We start from the raw sequence: 25,121 nt of genomic DNA on the forward strand, positions 1-25,121 counted from the left end.
AGCTTCCTGTCCTATAAAAAGAAACAATTCAAGTAGTATCTTTCAACCAGCATTTCCTCAAGTCCAATGGCGCATTTTACAGGACGTTCATAGATGTCAGGTTTTATTAGAAAATTGGCCCGGGGCCAGATATTAATGTTGGGAGCCATTGGGTTGAACACGGGTCCCAAGCGGTTGGTTTTTAAAAGGTAAGTCTTCGTGGAGCTGTTAGGATGCCTTTGTGAGTTGGGGAGTGAGCGGTGGCTAGACGAGGCCCTCCAGAACTTGAACACTCCTGAACGGCCTTTGGGAAGCACCGTCCACGAGGGCCCAGCGGTCACGCCGCTGGGCCCGCCCTGCTTAACCACGCGTTCCCGAGGTGTGCCCACTCCATTTATCTCTTGGATCTCCATTGGAAGGAAGTAAAATTTCTGCGAGAACTCGCATTGCTGTCTCGGAGTGAGATTTACAGACTGCTCATAGTCCGGAATCCTGACCGTACGCACGATGATCGGTTGTTTGGTTTCATTTCCAGGCTTTGAGCTGTTCTGTGGAAGATATCGAGCCAGGTACGTTTTCTCGCGTCATGTTGGTCTAGAAAGTGGCGGCGTTAGACGCTCTAGATGTGATAGCGTTGTCAAATACGATTGCCGTGCGGCCGTTGGTATGAAAGCAAGAATAATTCTGGAAACCACCTTAGCGCTTCTGGACGTGCTGGCAGTGATTGGTAATTCTGCGTGTCAGTCAGCGGTCAGTGAGCGCCCCGGGTGGCTTTACCAGCGTCTCGTAGCTCTGCCCGGCAGGCGCCCGGGCATTTTGAGACACAAGGATGAGTTTTCACAAGCCGCTATGTCTATCCCTGGGTAAAACCAACGACTTCGAGAATTATTTTTACCCTTGTCTCTGACCTGCTTCCGCTGCTGTCTCGTCGATTTATTTTTATCATTGCTTTCGTACCCTCACCTGGCTCTTCCGTTTCTCTCTTATTGGCTCTTGACGGTAGGCTTCGGTGAGTGAGTACACCGAAGATGAGTGGGTACGTTTCGATCCGTGTTACAGATTTGTTAACTCCGAGGCAGGAATCAGTTCCTGTCGTCTCTGGGCCTGCGTCCAGTTTCTCGCACCAAGTCGGAAGTGAGCTGGCCTCAGTTCCTATCATGCCCTTACCCTCTATGCTGCCCCTGCAAGTGGACGAGAGCCCCCTGCCGTCGGCGGTGTTGGCAAACGGAGGAAAGGCCCCCTTCACCATGCCGGAACCTTTTCTGGATGACGGAGATATGGTCCTCGGCGACGAAATAGATGACCTTCTTGATTCGGCACCTGAGGCCAGTGAAACTGTTATGGTAAATGTCAGCGTCACTCCTCTCTTCTGAAGCCAGGCTTAATTTTGTAAAAAAAAAAAAAAAAATTGCCATACGACCTCCTCGGTATTTTCAGCATTTCCTGTAGGTTAAACTTAGCTTAAAAGGTACTTTTGTCCTTCTCTGGGGGTACCGTGCCCGTGTGGTTATTTTTTATTTTTTATTTTTTTTTATTTTTTTATTAAAAAAATTTTTTTTTAACGTTTATTTATTTTTGAGACAGAGAGAGACAGAGCATGAACGGGGGAGGGGCAGAGAGAGAGGGAGACACACAATCGGAGGAAGGCTCCAGGCTCCGAGCCATCAGCCCAGAGCCTGACGCGGGGCTCGAACTCACGGACTGCGAGATCGTGACCTGAGCTGAAGTCGGACGCTTAACCGACTGAGCCACCCAGGCGCCCCATATTTTTTAAATAAAACAAAACGCCAGTCTAGTAATGAGCCAGTTTTCCTCAACACCTGTTGGAATCACATAGTATGGAAAGGGTAAACTTAAAATTCTGAAAAAGAATAGGCATTTGGTATTTAAAGAAAAATAATTTCTTTATTTTTATTTTTATGTAAAGAAAAAGAATTTGTTTGTTTTGGATTAAAGGCTTAAAGGATAAATGCCTCAGGGTAACCGTACATGGCCAAGGTCCGGCCATATCTGAAATGCTGCAAAATAAGAATGGGTTTTATGTTTTTAAATGGCCGGAAGGGAGAAAAACAGGCCAGTATTTTGTGACACGTGGAAATTATATGAAATTCATATTTCGGTGTCATCAATAAAGTTTTATTGGAACACAGCCACGACCATTCACTTCTGCATTGTGTGTGGCTGCTTTTGCACTGAAGCAGCACAGCTGAGTAGTTAAAACAGACCGCGTGGCTAAAATACTGAGTATCTAGTCCTTCACAGGACAAGTTTACTGACCCCTGCCACAGAGTATATTAAACTAGCAGCACGAGCAGCAACACTGTCATGAGGAGGATGGGGAGCAATTCAGGGCTGGTTCCAGCGTGGCTGAGATAGACGATGTCTGTGGGCAGTTAACTGATCCTGTTTGGGTTTGAGTCTTACCACCTCTGTGGTCTTGGACGGCTTTACCTCACCTCTCAGTACGTCAGTTTCCTCGTCTGTACAATGGCGATCACAGTAGGTAGGACGCATCTTGGAAAGTTGAAGAATTCAACAGATAGCGTGGAACTTGCATCAGTACTTAGAAGGCACAGGGAAACCCTCAGTAAGTTGTCGCTGTGATGGGGGAAGAGAGGGGCAGCATTCCGTGTGTCCTTGTGAGATCGTAAATTCACATCCCCAGAGAGATGGTCCAGCGTTTCTGCCTTCTCCGGCTCCCTTCTCTTGAGGACCTTCCATTTCCCCCTGCCCCTACACTATTGCTCCTTAATAAAGCCAGTTCTTCTGAGCCTCGTGTAAGGAATCGGAAGGAAATGAAACGTGAATGTAACATTGGGTTTGAGACAATATTGGATGGACATCACACCCTGACCCCCACAGAGTATTCACGGGCATTTATTTGGGATTCTGAAGTCTATTCTAGTCCATTTGCCTTTTTCTTTTTTCCTCCTAATTTTTTTATTCTCAAGTTAGTTAACATGCAGTGTAGTCTTGCCTTCAGGAGTAGAACCCAGTGATTCATCGCTTACATATGGTGCCCCTAAAGTGCCCTCCTCGTTGCCCATCACCCGTTTACCCCATCCCCCCACCCACCTCCCCTCCAGCAACCCGAAGTCTGTCCTCTGTATTTAAGTCTTTTATGGATTGCCTCCCTCTCTGTTTTCATCTTACTTTTCCTTCTTTCCCCTGTGTTCATCTGTTAAATTTCTCAAATTACACATATGAATGAAATCATATCTTTCTCTGACCGACATATTTCACTCAGCATAAGACTCTCCAGTTCCATCCATGTTGTTGCAAATGGCAGGAGTTCATTCTTTCTCATTGCCGAGTAGTATTCCATTGTGTATGTAAACCATGTCTTCTTTATCCGTTTGTCAGTTGATGGGACACTTGGGCTCTTGCCATCATTTGGCTATTGTTGACAGCGCTGCTGTAAACATTGGGGTACATGTGCCCCTTCGAATCAGCATTTTTTTGTAGCCTTTGGCTAAATTTCTAGTAGTGCAAATTGCTGGGTCGTAGGGTAGTTCTATTTTTAAGTTTTGAGGAACCTCTTCACTGTTTACCAGAGCGGCTGCACAGTTCGCATTCCCACCAACAGTGCAAGACGGTTCGTTTCCTGAGACCTTGATCCTTTTTTGAAAGTGGGCTTGGAGAGAAAGAAGCTCCATAGCTTAGATTCTTCTTCTTTTTGTTTTGTTTTGTTTTTAACATTTATTTATTTTTGAGAGACAAAGTGAGATAGAGCACACGCAAGGGGAGGGGCAGAGAGAGAGGGAGAGACAGAATCTGAAGCAGGCTCCAGGCTCTGAGCTGGCAGCACAGAGTCCGACGTGGGGCTCGAACCCACAGACTGCGAGATCATGACCTGAGCCAAAGTCACAGGCTTAACCGACTGAGCCACCAGGGCGCCCCCGTAGCCTAGATTCTTCTCTTGAGTCTTGATACTGATTTCAGCTTTGTTACGTAATTACCCAGTGCAATAATTTGTTTCTGTACGCTGATGTTCAAAGCAGGTTGGCCCACTTGTAATCGAGTTTCCTGGGGTTTAACAAAATCTTTTTTCTTTTGTAGCCGTCAGCTTTAGTCCGAGGAGCCCTTCCCGCAGCCAGTGTCCCCCCTAGCATGCCTTTCTCGGCATCTCTGTTGGGCACCTTGCCCATTGGTGCGAGGTATGCCCCTCCGCCCTCCTTCTCAGAACTGTATCCACCTTTGACCTCATCCTTGGAAGATTTCTGCTCTTCTTTGAGTTCATTTTCAATGAGTGATTCCAAGCGAGGTAAGAATCGAGCCGTTTGTGTAAATAACCGCAGTTCGTTTTCTAAAGAAGGCAGTCTGTTTGGCAATTAGGTAACTCACTTTAGGTAGTTGGTGCTTGAGTTACTTTCGTTGTAGCTGTAAAAATGAAAACTAAATCTGCAGTTTTAATTCGCCTGGGCATAACCGTGCCATTCAGGAGATGAAGGAGCACGGGAATACACAGGAATGTATGTGGTACTTATTTTGGTGTTTTGAGTTTTTAAACAGGATAGTTTGCTAAGCCAGGTGTCTATTGTTTTGGGGGACAAAATGGCTTTTAATGTTTTCTCCAAGAAAGGCGTACCCCATCCTCACGGGTCTTAAAGGCAGGCTATCTTTGTAAAATTCTGAACGAAGCAAATAGTTAAAAGACTAATTTAAGGCGGAATTATTCAGAATTAAACCCATAGAGTTAGATCTGTCTGCTTTAGGCTTCATCCCCAGAGGGCCCCAAACTGTGCGTGGTGCCTTAGTTTTGCAAGAGATTGCTGAGTTTTTGGTCTGGCCCCTGCCTCTGTAATTCTTTAATATCTGCTTTCAACAACATTGATCAAAATCTTCCAATTTTCCCAAGGTATTGTTAGGTGGTTAAAGGGAGAAAAATCAGAACGATTGATTTAAAGACTGACACCTGAAAAAACTAAAGTTTGTGGGAAGCAGAGGGCAGAGAGAAGGTGATCGAGGGGCAGCCTGAGAAAAAGAAAGTCACTGCACCTTACTAATTTTCCTCATGTTGTGGTGAATTCCTGCTTTGTAGTTTGAGGAGGCTGTTTTTCCCATTTCGGACAGGAGTTATTTTCTTGGTCTTTTTAACAGCCCCACTCGGCAGGCCCTCCTTCAGCCAGTGTCTCCGAAAACAGTTTGCCTGAGGGTTATGTATGCCCCTGGAAATTTCCAGAGGGAAGGAGACCATCCACTGCCCTCTGCGAGTGTCCTTGATGAGCAAGAAAGCTCCTTGGAAGCGGGAGCGGGAGGGAAAGTAACACGGGGGAAGCGTAGTCAGCCACTGAGCCCTGATGTTGTTGTGACATGATTAGAATGAGGTCTGTTGAAGTGTTTTTATTATTTTAGATGTGCCCACCTCAACTTCTAGAGAGGGAACAGCGCTTAGCGGCAGTAATTCCTCCCTTTTACTTGTAAGTGCCACTTCCTCTTTTGTAAATAACGTCGCTTAAATTGAACGTAGGTCTTTTACTTAAGTAACGGAATTACCCGAATGGACGTGATGGTCTCCCTTACATCTCGCGTGTGCCGGGGGAAATGGTGGTGAGACAGGACCCTCGAGCAGCAGCCAGGGACGAACGCCGCGTGCGTAAGACCGCGCCTGTCACGGCACAGTCCTCGCGGTGGCACGGGGCGCAAGAGGCTTTAGCACCGCAGAACCCACGCAGGCAAGATGAGATCAGGGCATAGGAAGAGTGTGTGCCGTAGGAGCAGAACGATGATGACCTGTTACTTCTGTCAACTCGCGAGAAGCCAGGAAGGTGGGGGAGGGGCCCAGAGACCCAAAGAGTGGAAAACCCAGAAAGAACCAGCTTTTCCATAGAAGCACAGCAACGGCAGACTAGTACCGATTTCAGTACGTGAAGAAATGTCTTGTTTGTCACAAATTTGTTTCCTTCTTTAGTGAGAGTGCAATATCTGTTGGCTGTTTTTTTTTTTTTTTTTGGTTTTTTTTTTTTTTTTTTTTTTTTTTCCTTCTTGCAGATGAATGGACCAGGCAACTTGTTTGCTTCTGAGAGTTTCCTGGGAATTTCAAGCCACCCTAGAAATGACTTTGGAAACTTCTTTGGAAGCACAGTTACTAAACCACCTTCATCCGTGACCCCAAGACACCCCCTTGAAGGAACCCATGAACTGAGACAAGCTTGTCAGATGTGTTTTGTAAAATCAGGTCAGGACCAAACAGGGGAGCTTAGTCGATAGTCTGAGATAGTAAGCTAGTCGATAGTCTGAGAGTTCCGGACTCATAAATACGCGTGGAGAACACCAGCTACTGTGGTTTTTCCGTCCCTGTTTGAGTTCTGGATAGGATAAGTCTGTTCTTATTTGATATAATTTCATTTATACAATCATATGGATTAGAATACCTTACCTGATGATGAAATCTTAGTGAAATTTTTTATGAAATTCTTTACTTTTCTATATATATATTCAAAAATGTGATCGTTTTCAAATAAAGCAAGAACTAGAAAAAAAGCATTTTAAGACCAGTGTTTATAAAGGTAAAGTCTTTTCTGCTGGTTCGTTTCATACCTTTACCCCCAAGTCAGGTGATATAAACACAACTTATCCTAAACCAACGCCTAAATTCGTTTTCTTTCTTAGTTATGTATATTTCAGGGTGTTTTTTCCCTTTAGAAGCCATCAGAATTCCTGTCCTCATAGTTAAATAAGTATGTTTTCAGGGCACTGGTGTCGAATAAAACTTCGTGTTCTCTGACAAACAGCATATAAAAGACACAAATTACTTCGGTGGCTTATTTACATTTGGGGGTTATAAAAATAGGGTTTTTGTGGGAATTTAATAATCAGTATCCGTGTGCTTAAATGTCGCTCGTTGTGCCTATGAGCAATCCTTTTTTACATCTTTTTCAGGCCCTAAGTTAATGGATTTCACTTACCATGCTAATATAGATCATAAATGTAAGAAAGATATTTTAATTGGTAGAATAAAGAATGTTGAAGATAAATCATGGAAAAAAATACGCCCAAGACCAACAAAAACAAATTATGAAGGACCTTATTATATATGTAAAGGTATGTACTCTAATCACTTAATTGGTATGCATGACGTAAGTGATAAATGATTTATTCCATTTATTATAATGGTCCCAGTATTACTGTTATTAAAAACGTGTAGGTAGAGTTAATTTTTTTTTTTTTAATGTCTGTTTTTGAGAGAGAGACAGAGAGCGGGTGGAGGAGGGGCAGAGAGAGAGAGGGAGACACAGAATCCGAAACAGGCTCTAGGCTCTGAGCTGTCAGTACAGAGCCTGACGTGGGGCTTGAACTCACAAACTGTGAGATCATGCCGTGAGCTGAAGTCACATGCTTAACCAACTGAGCCACTCAGGTGCCCCTAAAAATGTGTAGGTAGAATTAAAAGTTCCTTGGATTGAGACGTTTGTATCTTTTGTATTATTTTTACCTTTGTTTTTAACTTCTTTCAGTGCTTGTGTCTGTGTGTGTGTGTGTGGACTTTTTAATGTTTATTTATTTTTGAGAGAGAGACAGCATGATCATGGGAGGGGCAGAGAGAGAGGGAGACACAGAATCTGAAGCAGGCTCCAGCCTCTGAGCTGTCAGCACAGAGCCCGACGTGGGGCCCGAACTCACGAACCATGAGATCATGACCTGAGCCGAAGTCAGAGGCTTAACCGACTGAGCCAACCAGGCACCCCAGTGCCTGTGTGTATAGATGGTTATGGAAACCGGGCTTTGGCCGATTTTAAACAGGTTTTAAACAGAAAACCGTCTTACACTTTAGGTTCCCTGGCTGAGTCTAAACAGAATCAGAATACTGAATTGAGGCTTTGAAAATGTTCTTTTAAGTTGCTTTTGAGAGAACTTTATGTATTCAATTTTTATTTTTTAATTTTAATCTTTATTTAGTTTTGAGAGAGACAGAGACAGAGCACAAGGAGGGGAGGAACAGAAAGAGAGGGAGACACAGAATCTGAAGCAGGCTCCAGGCTATGAGCTGTCCGCACAGAGCCTGATGCGGGGCTCGAACCCACGAACCATGAGATCATGACCTAAGCCAAAGTCAGATGCTTAACTGACTGAGCCACCCAGGCACCCCTGTATTCATTTTTGTCAGATTGCTTCATCTGAATGTGCTTTGAATGTCTCTTAAGTGATTTTTTAAACTTAGGTGGAGTATGTGAGAGCCTTTTCCCCATCAAAAATAAAAACAATCCAGACCCGTGGTGCTATTGTTCTAGAGTGAGTTCCATCCCTGCATAGTAAAATGTGTATCATTGCTTGAAGCTATCCGTGAGGTATAGAGGTTCAGCTGGTGCCCTAAAAATGTTTCATAATCATTGGCTTTGAAGAAACAATGGCTAGGAGCATCTGGGTGGGTCAGTCGGTTAAGCGTCCACCTTGGGCTCAGGTGATGATCTCACGGTTCGGGCGTTTGAGCCCTGCATCGTTCTCTCTACTGTCAGCACAGAGCCTCCTTTGGATCCCCTGTCTCCCTCTCTCTCTGCCCCTCCCCGGCTTGAGCACTTGCTGTTTTTCTCTGTCTCTCAAAAAGAAAGAAAACACTAAAAAAAAATCAAAAACCAAAAAAACCCAAACCAGTGGCTGTGTTTTAAATGTCTTTTGATGGTCTGTCTTTCTAGATGTTGCTGCTGAGGAGGAATGTAGATATTCAGGCCACTGCACATTTGCTTATTGCCAAGAAGAGATAGATATCTGGACACTGGAGCGGAAAGGGGCGTTCAGCAGAGAGGCTTTCTTTGGTGGCAATGGAAAGATCAACCTCACTGTATTCAAACTTCTCCAAGAGCATCTTGGAGAGTTTATATTCCTCTGTGAGGTACTATCTCCAAACCTTATTTTCTGACGTAAAATTGGTGATCGTTCCTGACTTGCAAGCCCAGAAATATAAAACACTTAGCACACGTCCTGCTACATGGTGAGCGTTCACTCGGTCAGTAGTCGCACCTCCCAGTATCCAAGGGAACGCAAAAACTTCCTGTGAGACATTAGTTGGCATCAGTTTGTAATGTATAAGTATGTGCATAAGTATGGTACAAAAGTTCTAATTTGTGTGATGTTGTTGTGGTAATTCTTCTTCTCTGTCTGTTCCAGAAATGTTTTGATCATAAGCCTAGAATGATAAGTAAAAGAAATAAAGATAATTCTACTTCTTGTTCTCACCCGGTTACAAAGCATGAGTTTGAAGACAATAAGTATGTTGGTAGTTTCTAATTTTTCTAGTGACGCAATAGATTCTGTCTTTAGACCCAAATAAAACCAGAGTAGTGTTTGCCCAGGCATTTTACCCCCTGTGCCTTTTCCTTGTTGCTGTTTTGAAAGATGATGACTATTTAAAAATGTCTGTTAGTATATTTTGCTGGGAATTTTTAAGTGGTTTATGAAATTTATGTTTAATACAAAAACGCATTATTGACATGTAGCTTCTCATGACATGGATTTCAGTATTTTATGGCTTAATTTATGGTGTAATTATCCTCCCCCCCCCCCCGAACCCCGGTTAATCCAACAATTGTGTAAAGGGACTTGTTTTTTCTGGTAAAGATTTAGCATGTATTTTCAGTCTAGAACTTGACGTTATATATATTTACTTATTTGTTTTCCTTTGAAAAAGCTAGGGTAGAACAATAATGTGTCACTCCGTTTTTGTCTTAGGTGCCTTGTCCACATCTTGCGAGAGACAACGGTAAAATACTCCAAAATACGTTCTTTTCATGGTCAGTGTCAGCTTGATTTATGTCGCCATGAGGTCCGGTATGGCTGCTTAAGGGAAGATGAGTGCTTTTATGCGCATAGTCTTGTAGAACTGAAAGTCTGGATACTGCAAAATGAAACCGGTAGGTCGCTGCATGATTAGGAAATGGCTCCTCACCGGGCGCCTGGGCGGCTCAGTCGGTTAAGTGTCCGACTTCGGCTCAGGTCATGGTTTCAGTTCTGGGGTTCGAGCGCCGGGTCGGGCTCTGTGCTGACAGCTCAGAGCCTGGAGCCTGCTCCGGATTCGGTGTCTCCCCCTCTCTCTGCCCCGCCCCCCCCACTCTTGCCATGTCTTTCTCTCTAAGATAACTAAACATTGCAAAAAAAAAAAAAAAAGTCTCCTCAAACCAAGCAAGAGACTCTTAAGTCATAGAACAAACATAGTTACCAGAGGGGAGGGGGGCTGGCGGGGGGGGGGGTGTAGTAAAACAGGAGATGGGGGTTAAGGAGTGAGTGGGCAGGATGTATGGTGGGAATAAGCTCCAGGATGTATAGAAGTGCTCAATGAGTTGTTGTACCCCTGAAACTAATATAACACTGGATGTTAACTGTACCGGAATGAAGACTAAAAACAATTTAAAAAAAAAACGTTTCCTCAGGAACCGTCAGGGTTTGACAAAACACTATCAGACAAGTTTTTCCATCATCCCGATACGGCAACACCGTTCATTTTATCCTCGGCTATAAACCGTTATTTTTAGAGTGGCTTATTTTCAGAATCGCCTCATGCACTTAATTGCTGGAACCAGTTCACGCATGTAGTATGCTTTTGTGAGGTCGAGAGACTCCCTAGAAGGCACCAAAAGCTGTATTTGTAAATATCCTGTTGCAAAAAAGAGGGACGTGACGAGCATTCACCTTTGGTGACGGATTATGCTGCGTAGGGGATGACGGGGGAGTTGAGGCTGTGATCGGGCTGGTGGACTGTTGATATGTAGAGGGTGAGCCTAAAGGAAGGCTTGTACGTTTCACAGGTATCTCACACGATGCCATCGCTCAAGAATCTAAACGATACTGGCAAAATCTGGAAGCCAGCGTACCTGGGGCTCAGGTATGTTCTCTCATAGACTTGCTGCGTTTCGTGTCCTTTCTGGAGCGGCCTAATGGAGGTCATTTGGCAGATGTGGTTTCCACTTGCAGTCAGCTTCCTTCCTTACTGTTCAGTGACTTGAGTTATTGTTTAATGTGAAAACGAATTCCAAATTTTAGGTGATCATCATTAAAAAAAAAAAAAATCAGCCAGCCCATGATACCTGCCAAGATTGCAGGATACAGTTTTCTTACTCAGTTTAATTGGCAAAACAATTGGGTGCTTGGACCATGGGGACCCCGGGAGTAAGGGAGGTAGACTGTGGTTCTGCGTCCCAGCTGCCAGAAGTGCTTTCTCCCCTCCACCCCCGATTTCTAGTCGTCTCCCTTCAGAGCTGGCTTTCACAAATTGAGGTGTGGCATCGATAATCTGCTTCTATCATATTCTCTTGCATTTGGGTGGGAACTGGAGATTTCATTATCAGATAATGTATATAATGGTCAACTCATCAAACCAGACAGTACCAGAAATTGTATGCTATTATGAAAAAAGAAATACGTGGCAATTCAGAATTTTGTTGTCAGAAAACTGGTATTCTGTTAAAAGTAAAACTTCGGTTTTAATTGTTTAAGGTACTTGGCAATCAGCTAATGCCTGGATCTCTTAATATGAAGATAAAATTTGTGTGTGCTCAGTGTCTGAGAAATGGTCAAGTCATTGAACCAGACAAGAACAGAAAATATTGTAGTGCAAAAGCAAGGCACTCGTAAGTAGTGTGTCTGTCTTTGTGTGTGTGTGTGTGCATGTGCGCACGTTTGTGTGTGTGTGTGTGTGTGTGTGTGTGTGTGTGTGTGTGTGTAAACATTGCCTGTTTCATGATTCTCTGTTACTTGGGTATAAAATCATACATATAAGAAAAAGCGATTGACTTTGAAGAGAGCAGAGCAAAGTAGATAACGTAGGAGTGATTGCAAAGCAAAGGGAAGAGATTTTTACGATTTCATAGATAAGAATTCAGTCAGATTCCTGATCTTTCCTTATTGGTTCTTTGTTCAGGGTTCAAAGGGAATGTTTGTTAACAAATATCAATAGGAAGTGAAATGAGAGAATCATAAGGCATTTCTTTGAGAAGGGTTGAGAAAAATCTCTGGTCCTTCAGGTACGAACGTTGTACCTGTTCCTTTATATTCCTTATATGCTGCCTGTGCCGGTGTGTCTTTGTTTTTTCTGAACTCCATGTTTCTTAGGTGGACCAGAGATCGGCGCGCGATGAGAGTGATGTCCATCGAACGTAAGAAGTGGATGAACATTCGTCCTCTCCCCACAAAGAAACAAATGCCTTTACAGTTTGATGTACATACGTAATTTTTAAGCCACTTTTTTTTTATTAGGCATTTCAAATCATTAGAAAGTAGTAGTGATTGAGAACGAAACTTGGAGACCTTTAATTGCTCGTTGAAGTGACACAATTTTCCAGTGGTCCCGTTGCTTTCCTTCCCCTTTTGTGCGTGCGGCTCTGTGACAGTTTTCGGATTGACTGGGATTGGAGGAGTTACTCAGAAAAAGGAAATAGACAGTGGACTCAAGAAAGAATTATGGGCATGACCTAACTTATTTTTCAGATGAATTACTTGGGGAGTGAGTGGGGGAGAATTTCATTGAGATCTGATTCCTTGGCTTTGACATCAAACTTGTGTTACTACGAATACTATTGACAAGTTTCTTTGATTCAAGTCATGGATACGAGCTAAAAGATAACCCCCTTGGTAGGCTTTTCTAAAAGTAACCCTCAGGAAGAATGTTGAGTGTGAGAGGCACGTGATCGTCAAAAACCCGGAAACGAAAATAGCAGACCAGCTGACCGTTAGGGTAGTATTTCATTCAGGAGGTGGCACATTTCATCTCGCTACCCTCTGGTGCCTTACGTGATTTTAAAGATGACCGTCCGAGCAAAGCCCTTGAGTTGGCTCTGGACTTCGCCCTTCATGAGACAGCGGAGGGTTCCACTGTGTGAGTGAACGGGGACACTTGGAGCATTGACAGGTAGTAAACTGTCTGTCCCGTCGGCAGACAGGAAGAGAGATTTGCCCAGAGAAGCAGTGGGATGTATCACAGACCCCCCCTTGTAAATGAGGCCCCACCCCCTCTGAATTGCCCAACAGAGTGAAGGAAGAGGAAGAGGCACGTTGATTCCCCATCACCCAGAGTGCCTTGCGTTTTGTAAACTTACGCAGGTCCCCAGGTCAGTGTCTGAAGGAGGCGGTACATTTGTGTTTCATCCACCGTGGTTTTAGACCCCTCCATCCAAGTGATGTCATCAGTGGGCCTCCGAGGAGGGGAAGAAGGCTTATTGGAACCATTGGCATCTGATGCTTTAAAAGACGAGGTGCTGCGTGTGCTCCTCATTCTTTGTTAACACGAAGGCGACTGAGAACGGTTTTAGTCCAGCCGCCAGGACTTCTCATGATTCCTTATTAATCTTGGACGTGCCGTACTGCTGTGCGATGCTACGGTGGCTCATTTCCTCTTTTTTTTTTTTTTTCCTCTTTTTATTGCTAAGGGATCCTTTTCCTAAAAGAAGAAATAATACTCTGTGTGTGCATGTGTGTAGACAGTATGGTGAGGTGGAAAGAGAATGGGCTTCAGGGTCTGCCAGAAGGGCCCTGGTCAAGTTACTCAGCCTCAGTTTGCTCATCTGCAAATGGGAATATTTACATCATAGGGAAGATTACATGAGATGGTGTTATGTAAAAACCCAGCACGGTGGCCGGCCTCTTCTCCTTTATCTTCTCTTTTCCCTGTTCCTTGTCGTTGAACTTTCAAAGACTATGGTAAATGTCTCCCTAGTAGTACCCGACTAAGTACTTACTGGGGTTTCGCTTTATGCGGAAGATTGGAAGGCTGGGCCAGCGTCTCTTGAAGCACACACTAAGCCAAGGTTTCGTTGTACTGGAATGTGTGCTCTGTGAAGACAAGCACACTGATGCTATTTAAGAATGAGCTGTCTCAGTGATGGAGGTTTTCTTGATAGTTGTGGTCCTTAGAGACGTCTGTGTCCTGCTGATCGCTCTCACTTCATTTTCCTACCAATTTCCCTGTGTTTACTTTGTAAAAGCACAATGCAAATAACCAGAGGGGTATTATTTGAACGCTGTGTAGCTGGATGGCCTGGCCACTGTCATAATCGTCTCCAGACAGTGCATAGCGAATGCGTGAGGGCTGAGATTCGCTGCCAGTGTTGGTGATGGGTCAGCTGAGTGGCCGAGATTTTTCCCGAGACTCTTTAGTACCTGCAGCTTCTCTGCTGCCTCCCAGGAGCTGACAGGGAGGCTTGGTGGGCATTGGGCAGGGAGAGCATGGGAGCTGTCAGACCAAGGGGGCCGGAGAGCTGTGCTGTGGAGGTCAGATGCTCTGCTGCGTTAAAAGCGGATACTCTGAACAAGGGAGATTGTCGACATTTTCTTGTATGAAAATGTTCCATCTCCCGGTTCCCTACTTTTTTTCTGTTGGAGATACTGTTTTGAAAAATTTCAAGATAGAAAGCTTAATCTCATCTCCTGTATGTTGGGCTTAGAGTCCATTTGAATATAAAGTAATCTTATTTAATAATTATGTTACTCAGCACTAGCACAGAGAATAATGCTTATTTGGCCTCAGTAAAAACTAGGCAGTTTTACTGAATGTACTCTTGTCTTAAAGCATGTTCTTTTTTTTTTTTTTTTTTTTTTTTTGATACAGCTGTGCAATCATATTGCTTCCGGGAAGAAGTGTCAGTATGTTGGGAACTGCTCGTTTGCTCATAGCCCCGAGGAGCGGGAAGTGTGGACGTACATGAAGGAGAACGGCAGTAAGTTGCTGTCTTGACTGTGGCCTGTCGACCGCGAAGTCTAGCTTGCGGGGAAGTCTCTTTCCTCCTTGGAAACATGCGAGCTCACCGCGAACGCAGAGAGCGGCTCGCATCCCGCCCAGTCGTGCCGTTGAGTCAGGGGAGCAGAGCCTGACCTCTGATCTGTGTTTGCTCAGGGCAGAGCTGGGTGCGGATCCGTAGGGTTGCATGTGACACAGATGTGTTCCTGAAAGGTGGTCTGGGAAGTTCAGTCCTTCCTGACCACCTGCGCCAGACCATCTGCTCCTATTGTGAATAGCCAAGCCCCCCCCCCCCCCCATCGGGCTAGAATCGAAAGTTTCTTCAAGGAGGCCTCACCGGGAGAACAGGCTCAGATTCAGAGGCCCGCAGAATGTGTGCCTTGGTCACACTGCATGTTCATTGTGGGAGTCTTTGAGAGGAGACTCAGGCAGCCTTTGACTTTTGATCAGAAAGATTGGCTGCAAAGGCAGGAATTGGTGTTGTTTAGTCTCTAGCAGAGTGATGGAAATTGACCAACTGCTGAAGATCCGTGATCTCTGAATTACGTGAACCATTCAGATTTAAGCGTGTCACCTACCATGTTTAACCAGTGTTCACATTTGGGGACGTGTGGAGGGGACTCCTTCCCGCTGTCTTGTTTGGAGGAGGGACATACGGTCGGGCCTTACTGAAGGTGTTCTTGCACACCAGGGTTCTGGCGGTGATTCCTGTTACCAGTGGTCCGAACAAAGGATTTCTGGGTTATCTCTCCTCCTAGTCTGATGATGTATTGTAAGAAACACTTGGGTAGGCAACAAAGCCCATTTAAAAAAAGGTTTTTTTTACATTTTATTTTATATTTGAGAGAGAGAGAGAGAGAGCATGAGCGAGGGAGGGGCAGAGAGATGGAGACAGAACACGAAGCAGGCTCCAGGCTTTGAGCTGTCAGCACATACCCCAATGCGGGGATCGAACTCACGAGCAGTGAGATTATGACCTGAGCCAAAGTCGGACTTAGGCGCCCCCTCAAAGCCAATTTTTGGATCATAGCCTCCTTCCCAGATTTCCCAGCCGGGGATGAATTTGGCCAGACCTCCCCTCTCCCCCGGGGACGTTTGGCAACATCTGGAGACGTTATTATTGTCGTGACTTAGGTGGGTTGTCCTTCTGGCATCCAGCGGGTAGAGTCCGGGAATGCCGTTGAATATCCCACAGTGCCCAGGACAGCCCCCTACAGCAAAGAACTATCTGGCCCAGAATGTCACCAGCGCTGAGGTTGAGAAACCTGGCGTTAGCACTCGCCAGTACCGCTGAATGCACTTGCTCGTACTGTAGGAAGCAGCTTGTGACCACTGCCCAAGACCTGGTCACAGTTGTGCTGTTGTAAACTGCACCCCAGCGTGTGAATCCTCAGGGATGGCGGCTTCACTCGATGGGCTCCCGTCGGGGTCGGAATCATGGTCCCAGTGGTAGTGCGTTTCTCGTCTTTTTCAGTAGACAGTGAGGAGCATATCTGTTCGGCCCCGAGCCGTGTAAGTGGCTATGTGGTTATGGCAGTGATCATGAGTATTTATCTGGGGGCAGTGTGAAGCATTGTGAGGCTTTCTTTTTAGCAATATCCTTATAATAGTTACTGAATTTTCAGCACCCCCAAGGTGTCTTGCAAACGTAGGGAGGAGTTAATTCATCTTGAAGACTAGTGCTTGTGGTCTAACAGTCCGGAATTTGGTTCAGACCCACCAGAGTTTACCCGTTGCATGGATGTGGCCCCTCTCCATGCCTACTGTAATCCATCTCTGTTCCACCGTCTCGCTTTCCTCTTGAAAACGTACGCCACCTGATACAAAAGGTCTGCATGATCTTGTGTGTATTTCAATGGTGTATTCAAATCTGCTGAAAACGATTCATTTTTCTTTAGTACAAGATATGGAGCAGTTTTATGAGCTCTGGCTAAAGAGTCAAAAAAATGAAAAAAGCGATGATGTAGCCAGTCAATCAAACAAGGAGAACGGAAAACAAATCCACATGCCGACAGATTACGCTGAAGTTACTGTGAGTCCCCAGGGGTCCTTCTATCTTCATCCTTCTTTTCTCCTTCCCGCAGCCTGGCTCCCTGCTGCCCACGCTCCTCCCTCAGGTGGCCTTGGGCCCCTAGCTTATGCCTCCTGATTCTAGAAAGTGCTTTTCCTGACTTTGGAGGCAGAGAATTTTGAGCCTAAGAGCTTGTGTCCCCTCTTACTAGCCTGTAGCCTGGGCGAGTAATCGAGCGCCCCTGAGTGGGGTTGTGATGGGTAAGCGAAGCAGGATGGGTCCTGGAACATTTACCCCAGTGCCGGGCCCCAGAAGATGTTTGGGAAGTGTGGGTGCTATGCCCGCGTTCCTGCCTTACGTGCCAGCGTCTGGCCTCTGGCTCCAAGATTCACTGGAGACATTAAGTCATCTGTGGTTTTGTACTGTTTTGGTTTTCTTTTACCTTTTTTTTTGTTTTTTTATAAAAGTAAAGGATAATATAATGAATACCTTGAAGCTACCATGTTAGCAGTTTCTTGTATTTCCTTCTGTGAAATAAATAAAATGTTACAGAGTTAGAACCCCGTTTGTCCCCCTTCCCAGACGGACCAGATCCAGTGTGTATTTGCCAGGCTACGTTTACATATCTTTGACATATTTCTTCCTCATCCATAGTTCTGTCTGGCTTTTGTTTGTTTATGTTTGAGAGAGAGAAAAAGAGCACAAGCACACATGCTAGTGGGGGAGGGGCAGAGAGAGAGGGAGACACAGAATCCGAAGCAGGATCCAGGCTCTGAGCTGTCAGCACAGAGCCCGACGCGGGGCTTGAAATCACAGACCTCGAGATCATGACCTGAGCCGAAGTCAGATGCTTAACCGACTGAGCCACCGAGGCGCCCCTGCCTGGCTTGTTTTTTAAAGATGACATGGGCGTGTGCATTATCCCTTTTCCTATTTCCCGTAATTGATTCAGCTGGATTGGCTCACGTCTGGGGCCTGGCCTTGCCCCACGTGTGTGCCTGGGGATGTGCCCTGTGAACTCTCCCTCCTGTGCCAGGGTGCAGCGCTCACTCCCTTGACACCTTGTTCCTGTGTTCCCAAAGCAGGGTCACCTGGATTTCCTGGGTCGTGAGACTTACCTGGGCTGTTCAGTCAGGTGGATCTTCATCTCCCCCAGACATAGTGACAATCTCGCAGGAAGCCTTCAGGAATCTGTTCTTACCTGTGTGCACACGATTCTTAGCCAGTTGGGAACCACTGCTCAGACCTTATAGCTTGCATCTGTGGTCATACCTACAGCGACCTGAGCACAGTTCCTTCCATGCGGTCTGTGCCCCAGGGGCGGTGTCTTCTCAGCATCTGGACTTCCCTGGTCCCTGGCACGAGTGTGGCCCATAGTAGGAGGCTCACTTCACGTGCCCTGGATGGAGCGGCTGCTGCTCCCTACGCAGCTGCAGAGCCCCGGGCTTTCACGTCCTCTCTGCTGTTCCTTAAGAGTTCCTCCTCCCCAGGGTCCTCCCATGAACCCTCGTCCTCCCCACAGACATCCTTGTTTGCACACCAGTCCGTCACCTCCCTGCCAGAGATCTCCTGGAACCTGGCCGAATCCATCACCCCCGCTCTCTGCTGCCGGTGTCCTGGCCCATCTCCCGGTGTCGGGATCCCTTTATTGGTCCTGTTTCTGACCCAGAGCTTGAGCTTGATCTTCCTGCCTAGTTCCCCCCTCTCCCACCCTAGCCAGACAGGCTCCCCGAGAGTGGAGGCGGGGTTGTAGGTCAAGTGGTGCCCAGTCTGGGTGCCCTCCCTGAGCAGCGTGTGGCCTGTCAGGGGCACACGGCACCCCTGATGGCACGCGTGTCTCTCGTGCACTCCAGGCCGACTTTCACTGCTGGATGTGTGGGAAGAACTGCAACAGTGAGAAGCAGTGGCAAGGCCACATCTCCTCGGAGAAGCACAAGGAGAAGGTGTTCCACACCGAGGACGATCAGTACTGCTGGCAGCACCGCTTTCCGACAGGGTATTTTAGTGTTTGCGATAGGTACGTAGCACCCCCCCCGCGGGGACGGCGGGTCTCATGCCGTTTTCCTGGCCATTACGTCGTCGCTAGGCCAGGTCATTGGGTCGGCGCGCGGGGATCGCCCGGGGGTGGAGTCCTCCAACACTGGATGCTCGGATCGGGGCTCAAAGTGGTGGTTGCTCCTTGGATGCTCGTTCGCTCTTCTGTGGTCATATGACAAGAGTCACTGGTCTGCTGATACGGGTCCGAAGTGTCTTGAGATAACGGAAGAGAGAAGTACGTGTGTTCCCATTTGCCCCAACCCCCTTCCTGTCAAGGGCGGGTCGCTAAGCGCAACCTGCCCTGTAGCTGGCGTGTGTGAGTGCTGAAACTGCCTTTGAATGACTGACTGTTCAAGTGCACGTGTGGAACTTAGGTCAGAGGAGAACGTGACTCTCGCTCCTTTGTTTTCAGTGGACCTAGAACATCTTTTAGCCACCAGCCACGATTTTGAGTTGCTCCTCATATTGTTAAGTCACTCTTCATGTTTAGTTTCCCCGTTTAGATGCACGTGACACCCAACACCATGGAAGGTGTCTTTTCCCCGCTGCCAGTTCAGATTTCCTTCCACTGCATCAGGAAGGACTGTAGTCTTTTCCGCCCCATCAATCGGTATTTCTCATTAATACATTTAAAAGTACTAAGTTTTCCATTGTGGATGTCAAGGCTGTGTCATAGTCACTCCCGTAGGGTTAAGGTTTTGAACTAAGGGGTTTTTTTTTGCTGGTGAAGCAGGTGCTCCTCAGGTTTGTGTGAATCACTCGCGGGCACTCACCGCGCTGACTTGCCCCGCAGGTATATGAACGGCACCTGCACAGAAGGAAGCGGCTGTAAGTTTGCACACGGCAACGCCGAGCTCCACGAGTGGGAAGAGCGGAGGGACGCCCTAAAGATGAAGCTCAACAAAGCAAGAAAAGATCACTTAATCGCCCCAAATGATAATGACTTTGGAAAATATAGTTTTTTGTTTAAAGATTTAAACTAATATGCTGGCTTTTATGTATGTTACCTAATCAGAGCATCGACCAGAAAAAAATGGAAAGTGTTCTCAGGCACGTGGCAGAGAAGCCGCAGACTTTCTGCTTGAATTGGCGTCTATCGTACCTCCTGAGCAGCAACCCACAGTAGGTAGGAAAACGGGCTGTTTGACAGGTCTGGCCATGCTCTCGCGGCACCATTGGCATCGCATGGCGAAGTGACCGCTACCCGGTTGCCATCTGTTGAACAGACTTTTGGATGAAGCGTGTTGGGGAAGAGGATGAGGTTGTGTCTAAGACGACTCCTTGAGTTGGTCCTTTGGATCAGAACCACGGCGGTGAGAGAGTAGACACTAGGGCCAGAATACGTGATGGATGAAATTCTTCACAGGTTTGAAACGGAACGACTTTGTTTAATATAATAAAGTTTGCTACTTATCTGTACGTAGGTTGCTAAAAAGGATTTTCTTAACTCAGATTTTAAGCCAAATAACCATTTAACACTAGTACATGTTAAATGGGGTATTTTTCTGTATTTGTATGTTTCACTATAATAAGGGAACTAAGGATAATGTGCATTGAGAATATTTTGAAAAATAATCAGTCGACTCAAATTTTATTTCTTGGTCTTTTGCTGTTTAAACGATGATTTTGAAAGATTACACTTGTACTGTTGGTATTGTGTAGTGTATGGACCAATATTGCCTGTAATAAACATTTTATATATAGAGGTCTTTCATTTTTCACTGTCATCCTTTGCCCACAAAGAATTATTGAAACTGGGACCTAACGTCACAAGGTTTGATTTTTCTCAACACTTTTATTTAAGCAGTTAGTGGCAGGATGCAAGTTAGACACGAAAGCGACTTTTCACTCTGTCCTGCGCTCCCCCAGATGTGGCGTGAGAAGCAGCTTCTCTGGTTCAGGGACGTGTGAACCCTTGTGGGGCTCTTCTTTGTTTCATTCAGGTGTGGGCTGTGGGCTTCTACAGATGACTGGCGTTGTTGGTTGCTGGAGAGCACCGAAGGCATGGTCAGGACGGCCGGCAGAGACAGAGACAGAGCTAAGCTGTCCCGTGGGACCCTGACCTGCTTCCAAGGCTGAGACCCAGCGAGCTAGAAGAGAAGGACCGACAGTCGGGCTTGGGGCTGCTACATCCTGAGGATATTACCAGTGCCGAGTCCTTGCTGGGGACGGGGGTCAGGGGGCGCGGTGGACGGACTTGGAAGACAGAGATCTGCTGGGCTGTGATGCAACCAGCCTCCAAACGGTCGGGCAAAGCCACTCCCTCGTGACAGCCTTGACTAAGCGGGTTTAGGGGGTAAACAGAGAAGGGTCTTTTTTCTGCATGTGAGTCCAGCCAGGGTGGAGAGGAAGGCACAGTTGGTGGTGGTGAGACGAGACAAATAGAGCATTTAGAAGAACCAGAGGCTGCAGACGGACAAGCAAGCCCCATGACTCCTTCAAGGACAGACTGGTTTCCCTCCGTGCGTGACAAGGCAGTTGGGACCCATTTGACTTGGTGGATGTGTCAGGAGTGCCTCTTATTTGCCAAATAGATAATCTGCTACAAGTGACCTTTTCTGGAGAGTAGACCAGTAGTGTTAGTTCTGTACGAGGTCTCTCGAGGCAGAAAGCCTTCACTCCGTTTTTTCTTTGTACTTGCTTCCCAACTCCTTTTTTCAGGGAGAGTAGCAGGTGTTCAAAAGTTGTCTCTGGTGTTCTGCTTCGGTTTACAGATTAAAAAGTTGGTTGTCTTGGGGCGCCTGGGTGGCTCAGTGGTTAAGCGTCCGACTCCTGATTTCCTCTCAGGTCATAATCTGCTGGTGGTGAGATTGAGCCCCGAGTCGGGCTCTGCACTGGGCTGGAGCCTGCTTAAGATTCTCTTTCTCTACCCGTCTCCCTCTTACGTGCACACGGGCTCTCCCTCTCTCTCTTTAAAAAAAAAAAAAAAGAAAGAAAAAAAAGTTGGTTGTCATCGTGTTCAGAATCCAGGCTAGAAACTTAAAGTTTGAGATCCTGTGAGTGTCCAAGATGAGAATGGAAACGCTCTTCAGTTGGCCTCGAGAGATTAGAATTTAGACTTCTTGTGGGTGTTTGTTGCAAGGAAAGAACGCTAATTTCTGGAAAGCCAATTCTGGGGTCTTGACACAAAGTCTCCGGGAAGCATAGCCACCACTGCATGGACCACTCAGGCTCAGGGGTCGGCTTCCCTCCCGAAATACCTGCCAACCTGGACCTCGTCAGGCACATCCTGTTGGCCGGGTAAATGCTTAGAAGCTTTAAAAGCTAATGAGCATACTTGTCTTTGGTTCTAAGAAAGCGTTTATATATGGCATATAATCTCCCTGCCGCCTTCTCCAACTCCACCAACTTGAGTATGGTATAAAAAATGACCATGAAAACTCACATGCAGGTTGATGTGGACAAGTTAGGGCTGACTTAGCCCTGTAGAGCAGTGCAGCCTGATCCTGACTGCCTGGGATATTCAGAACTGAATTTGTCAGTTTCAGAAGTACATTCTGGTGTCAGAGAAGCAGCCACATGTCTACACAGAGAAAAGGAAATCAATCTCCTTTTTTAATCCAGGGTGGTTTCCTGGCCTATAAGACATCACGTTGTATTGCCACAAGGTATTGTGGGTCTTAAGAGAACAACCCACAGGCAGCAAAAGTTCTTTGAACCTTATACAGGCCTGTGCAAATGACAGGTGTCTTATAGAAGTGTAGGGTAGATTCTGTCCTAGCAACCTACAGTGAATGGGGACTGGGTGACTTTTGACCATATTAGTAATACACAGTTGAATTCAGATCTACACGGGCAAATTGAGGACTAGAAATGGTAAATAAGGTTAATATCAAAAATGTATTTCTAAATACATTTTTTTTCCCGGCGTCTGTAAAACCAAGATTATATAAAACAGTAATAGAACACGGAATTACCGGGTTTGTAATCGAAGAGGTGGAAAAGTAATAATAGCACAAGAACAGGAAGAGGTAAAAGCTAGTTTGGAGAAGTTTCCAGATCTTCCTGGAATTAAGCTAGTAGAAATCTCAAGTAGAAATTCTGAAATTCTGAAAAAAAGGTATACAGCGATCCCCAGAGCAACTGCTAAGGACAGAACAACAACAAAAAGGTTTAAAATCATTACAGGAAGGGCGCCCGGGTGACATTGGACTCTTGATTTTGGCTCAGGTAATCATCTCACAGTTCATAGGACGGAGACCAGAGTCTTGGGATTCTCTCTCTCCGCCTCTCTCAAAATAAATAAACATTAAAAAAAATCATTAAAGGAATTAATATACTAGCAAACATCCACTTAATACAAAAGGAAGAGCGAACAAAAGGAGAGATACAAGACAAATAGTAAAATGGTACATGTAAATAAGTTACCAACGTTTTGGGCCTCAGTGGTGGACACGCTGAATGTCCTGGGCCCCTAGCAAGGTAGCCACTGGTGGCCACATTTTATATCCCTGGAAACCAGACTCAAGGCTCACACAGCTGCCCTGTGGCAGAGGGGAGGTCTCACCCTAACTTCTGGGTCTGAGCCATGCTTTTTGTTTTTTGCCTTCAATCATAACTGCTTTGTTCCCTCTGCGTTTTATTTGCCTAGTTTGTAGTCATTTACAGAGATCTACGGCCCCCAGAGCTGTTTAATGATTAGTGCCATATGCATTTGTTCCTCTCCCTCATGGAAACGACTCCATCCCATCTCATCCCCTGGCTTGTCCTTTATAATCACAAAACGTATTCAGAAAGGACCTAACCTTCAGAGTCAGGGAAGTGTTGGGAGTCAGCAGTGGGTCCCCGGAGCAGCTTCTTGGGGGTGGGGGTGGGGGTGGGGGCTGCCTCTGAGTCTGAATTTCTCACCTAGTAGCTTGGCCGCCTCAGGCAAGTGACTTTTCCAAGCCTCAGTTTTTCTTCCCATCTGTGAAGCTAGTACAGGCGGCACGCACCCTCCCCCAAGGGCTGTGGTGCAAGGGATGATAGCAGGCTTAATTGAGGCAGGTCATGGACACTGGGAGACTACAGTAACTAAGAGTAAGACCTCACTATGGGCCTGCCATTGTCCATAAATTCCATTGATCCTCAAAACAACCCTGTCAGAGAGGCACTCCTATTACCCCCATTTTACAGACGTGCAAACCGAGGCCCAGTGACCTCTCCTGCCCGCCTCACTCCTGGGTCCTCGGACCCTTCTCATCTCTGCCCGTATTTTCCTTCAATACGGCGGAGATAATGAACGGTACCTATGTCCCCGGAGCCTGTACGGACTCGCGGGCACGAATGCCGTCGTCATTGTGGCACCTAACATGCGGCAGGCCGAGCTGGGAGCCCCGACGGCCGGCGGCTGCCTGCACGCGCACTGAGCGGATCCCGGCGGGGACTGGAAAGACGCTCGACCCGCCACTGCGCAGACTCCGCGGACGGAGGGCGGGGCCTGTGGGAAGACCGCCGGGCCGCAGGTGGCACTTGCGGGGAGGCCGTCTGCGCAGGCTCCGCGGGCGAGGGGCGTGGCTCGATCGGGGGCGGGGCTGTCAGGCGGGGCCGGCGTGCGCGCAGACTCCGTCAGCGGGGGGGGCGGGGTCCGCCGGGAGGTGCCGGCGTCCGCGCAGGCTCCGCGGGCGGGGGCGGAGCCGCCTGCGCGGGGGCGGGCTTCGCGACGGCGGCGGGGCTGACGTGGAGGGTCCGGGTTAGCGGGCGCGGCGAGCTGCGGGATTGGGGAGCGACGGGCCGGGCCGGGCCCTGTGGCCCGAAGCGGCGGCGGCGGTATAAAGCCGGCGACAGGGAGCATGTAATGTCGGAATGCGGAGGCCGCGGCGGCGGCAACAGCAGCAGCAGCAGCGACGACGCCGAGGACGAGGGTGGCGGCGGCGGCGGCTCCGCGGGCTCCGGCTCCTTCAGCCCGGCCCCGGCCGGAGCGTCCTCGGCGGGCCGGCTCCGCCGCGGGCTGCGCGGCGCCTCCCTCATGGCGCGCCGGCGGCCCGAGCTGCTCTGCGGGGCCGTGGCGCTCGGCTGCGCGCTGCTCGTCGCCCTCAAGTTTACCTGCAGGTGAGGCGGCCCGCGTCCCCGGGGCCCCGGCCCGGCGGCGGCGCAGGACCCGCTCCGGGCCCGCAGGGTCGGGGGTCGTCGCGGCCTTCGCGTGCAGCGACGGGCTCGACTCTCCCCAGCCTGCAGCCGAGCCCGCCACCTGGCCCGCCCGCCAGCCAGCCAGCCAGCCAGCCACCGGGAGAGGTTTTCGGGCGCTGCCCGGGGCCCCTTCCTCCCGATTTAGCAGCGAGGGAAGTGCGCCAGCTTCTGAGCTGCTCGTCACCTGTTGGGGTTTCTTGGGGGTGCACCTGTCACTTCTGCCCAGGCTGTAGGGCCCTCATTGAACACGCATTTTGTTGCCCTTGTGCGTCGCGTGTGATGATTCACAGCTGTTGGAGCCCTTCGAGAATTCGTGCATCCATC

General features: G+C 47.5%; 2 protein-coding genes and 1 long non-coding RNA gene across 8 annotated transcripts in view; 2 read left to right on the forward strand and 1 right to left on the reverse strand.

Moving 5' to 3' along the window:
• The window catches only part of ZC3H7A (zinc finger CCCH-type containing 7A), a 36,378-nt gene extending 15,980 nt beyond the window's left edge, over positions 1-20,398 (forward strand). For all 3 annotated transcript variants that reach the window (XM_023246904.2, XM_006942322.5, XM_019820948.3), the window contains exons 8-23: positions 515-548; positions 1,039-1,322; positions 4,039-4,243; positions 5,335-5,399; positions 5,971-6,157; positions 6,862-7,023; positions 8,613-8,809; positions 9,085-9,185; positions 9,646-9,827; positions 10,719-10,795; positions 11,407-11,540; positions 12,022-12,127; positions 14,513-14,621; positions 16,540-16,673; positions 18,506-18,669; positions 19,483-20,398. In XM_023246904.2, coding sequence (XP_023102672.2) covers positions 515-548; positions 1,039-1,322; positions 4,039-4,243; positions 5,335-5,399; positions 5,971-6,157; positions 6,862-7,023; positions 8,613-8,809; positions 9,085-9,185; positions 9,646-9,827; positions 10,719-10,795; positions 11,407-11,540; positions 12,022-12,127; positions 14,513-14,621; positions 16,540-16,673; positions 18,506-18,669; positions 19,483-19,672 — 2,331 coding nt within the window. In that variant the 3' untranslated portion in view covers positions 19,673-20,398. The remainder of the gene's footprint in view (positions 1-514; positions 549-1,038; positions 1,323-4,038; positions 4,244-5,334; positions 5,400-5,970; positions 6,158-6,861; positions 7,024-8,612; positions 8,810-9,084; positions 9,186-9,645; positions 9,828-10,718; positions 10,796-11,406; positions 11,541-12,021; positions 12,128-14,512; positions 14,622-16,539; positions 16,674-18,505; positions 18,670-19,482) is intronic.
• TXNDC11 (thioredoxin domain containing 11) overlaps positions 4,348-25,121 on the forward strand; it is a 79,823-nt gene continuing 59,049 nt past the window's right edge. The window contains exons 1-2 of one of the 2 annotated variants that reach the window (XM_045047714.1): positions 4,348-4,355; positions 5,789-5,794. Coding sequence is in view for 1 of the 2 variants with exons in the window: in XM_023246824.2 (XP_023102592.2) it covers positions 24,466-24,719 (254 nt within the window). In the remaining variant the exon portion in view is untranslated. Of the gene's footprint in view, positions 4,356-5,788; positions 5,795-24,334; positions 24,720-25,121 lie in introns of those variants that run through there. The other variant, XM_023246824.2, reaches the window with a different exon arrangement.
• On the reverse strand, positions 19,365-24,174 carry LOC111558275. 3 transcript variants are annotated; one of them, XR_006591078.1, is made up of 3 exons: positions 22,816-24,171; positions 22,075-22,212; positions 19,365-21,599 (listed from the first exon to the last, which is right to left on the reverse strand). It is a non-coding gene; the product is annotated as an uncharacterized LOC111558275 (long non-coding RNA). The 3 variants fall into 3 exon arrangements; XR_002738983.2 differs by having other exon boundaries at positions 23,918-24,168; XR_006591077.1 differs by having other exon boundaries at positions 22,075-24,174.

Source organism: Felis catus, chromosome E3 (genome assembly GCF_018350175.1).
Source record: "Felis catus isolate Fca126 chromosome E3, F.catus_Fca126_mat1.0, whole genome shotgun sequence".
NCBI lineage: Eukaryota > Metazoa > Chordata > Mammalia > Carnivora > Felidae > Felis > Felis catus.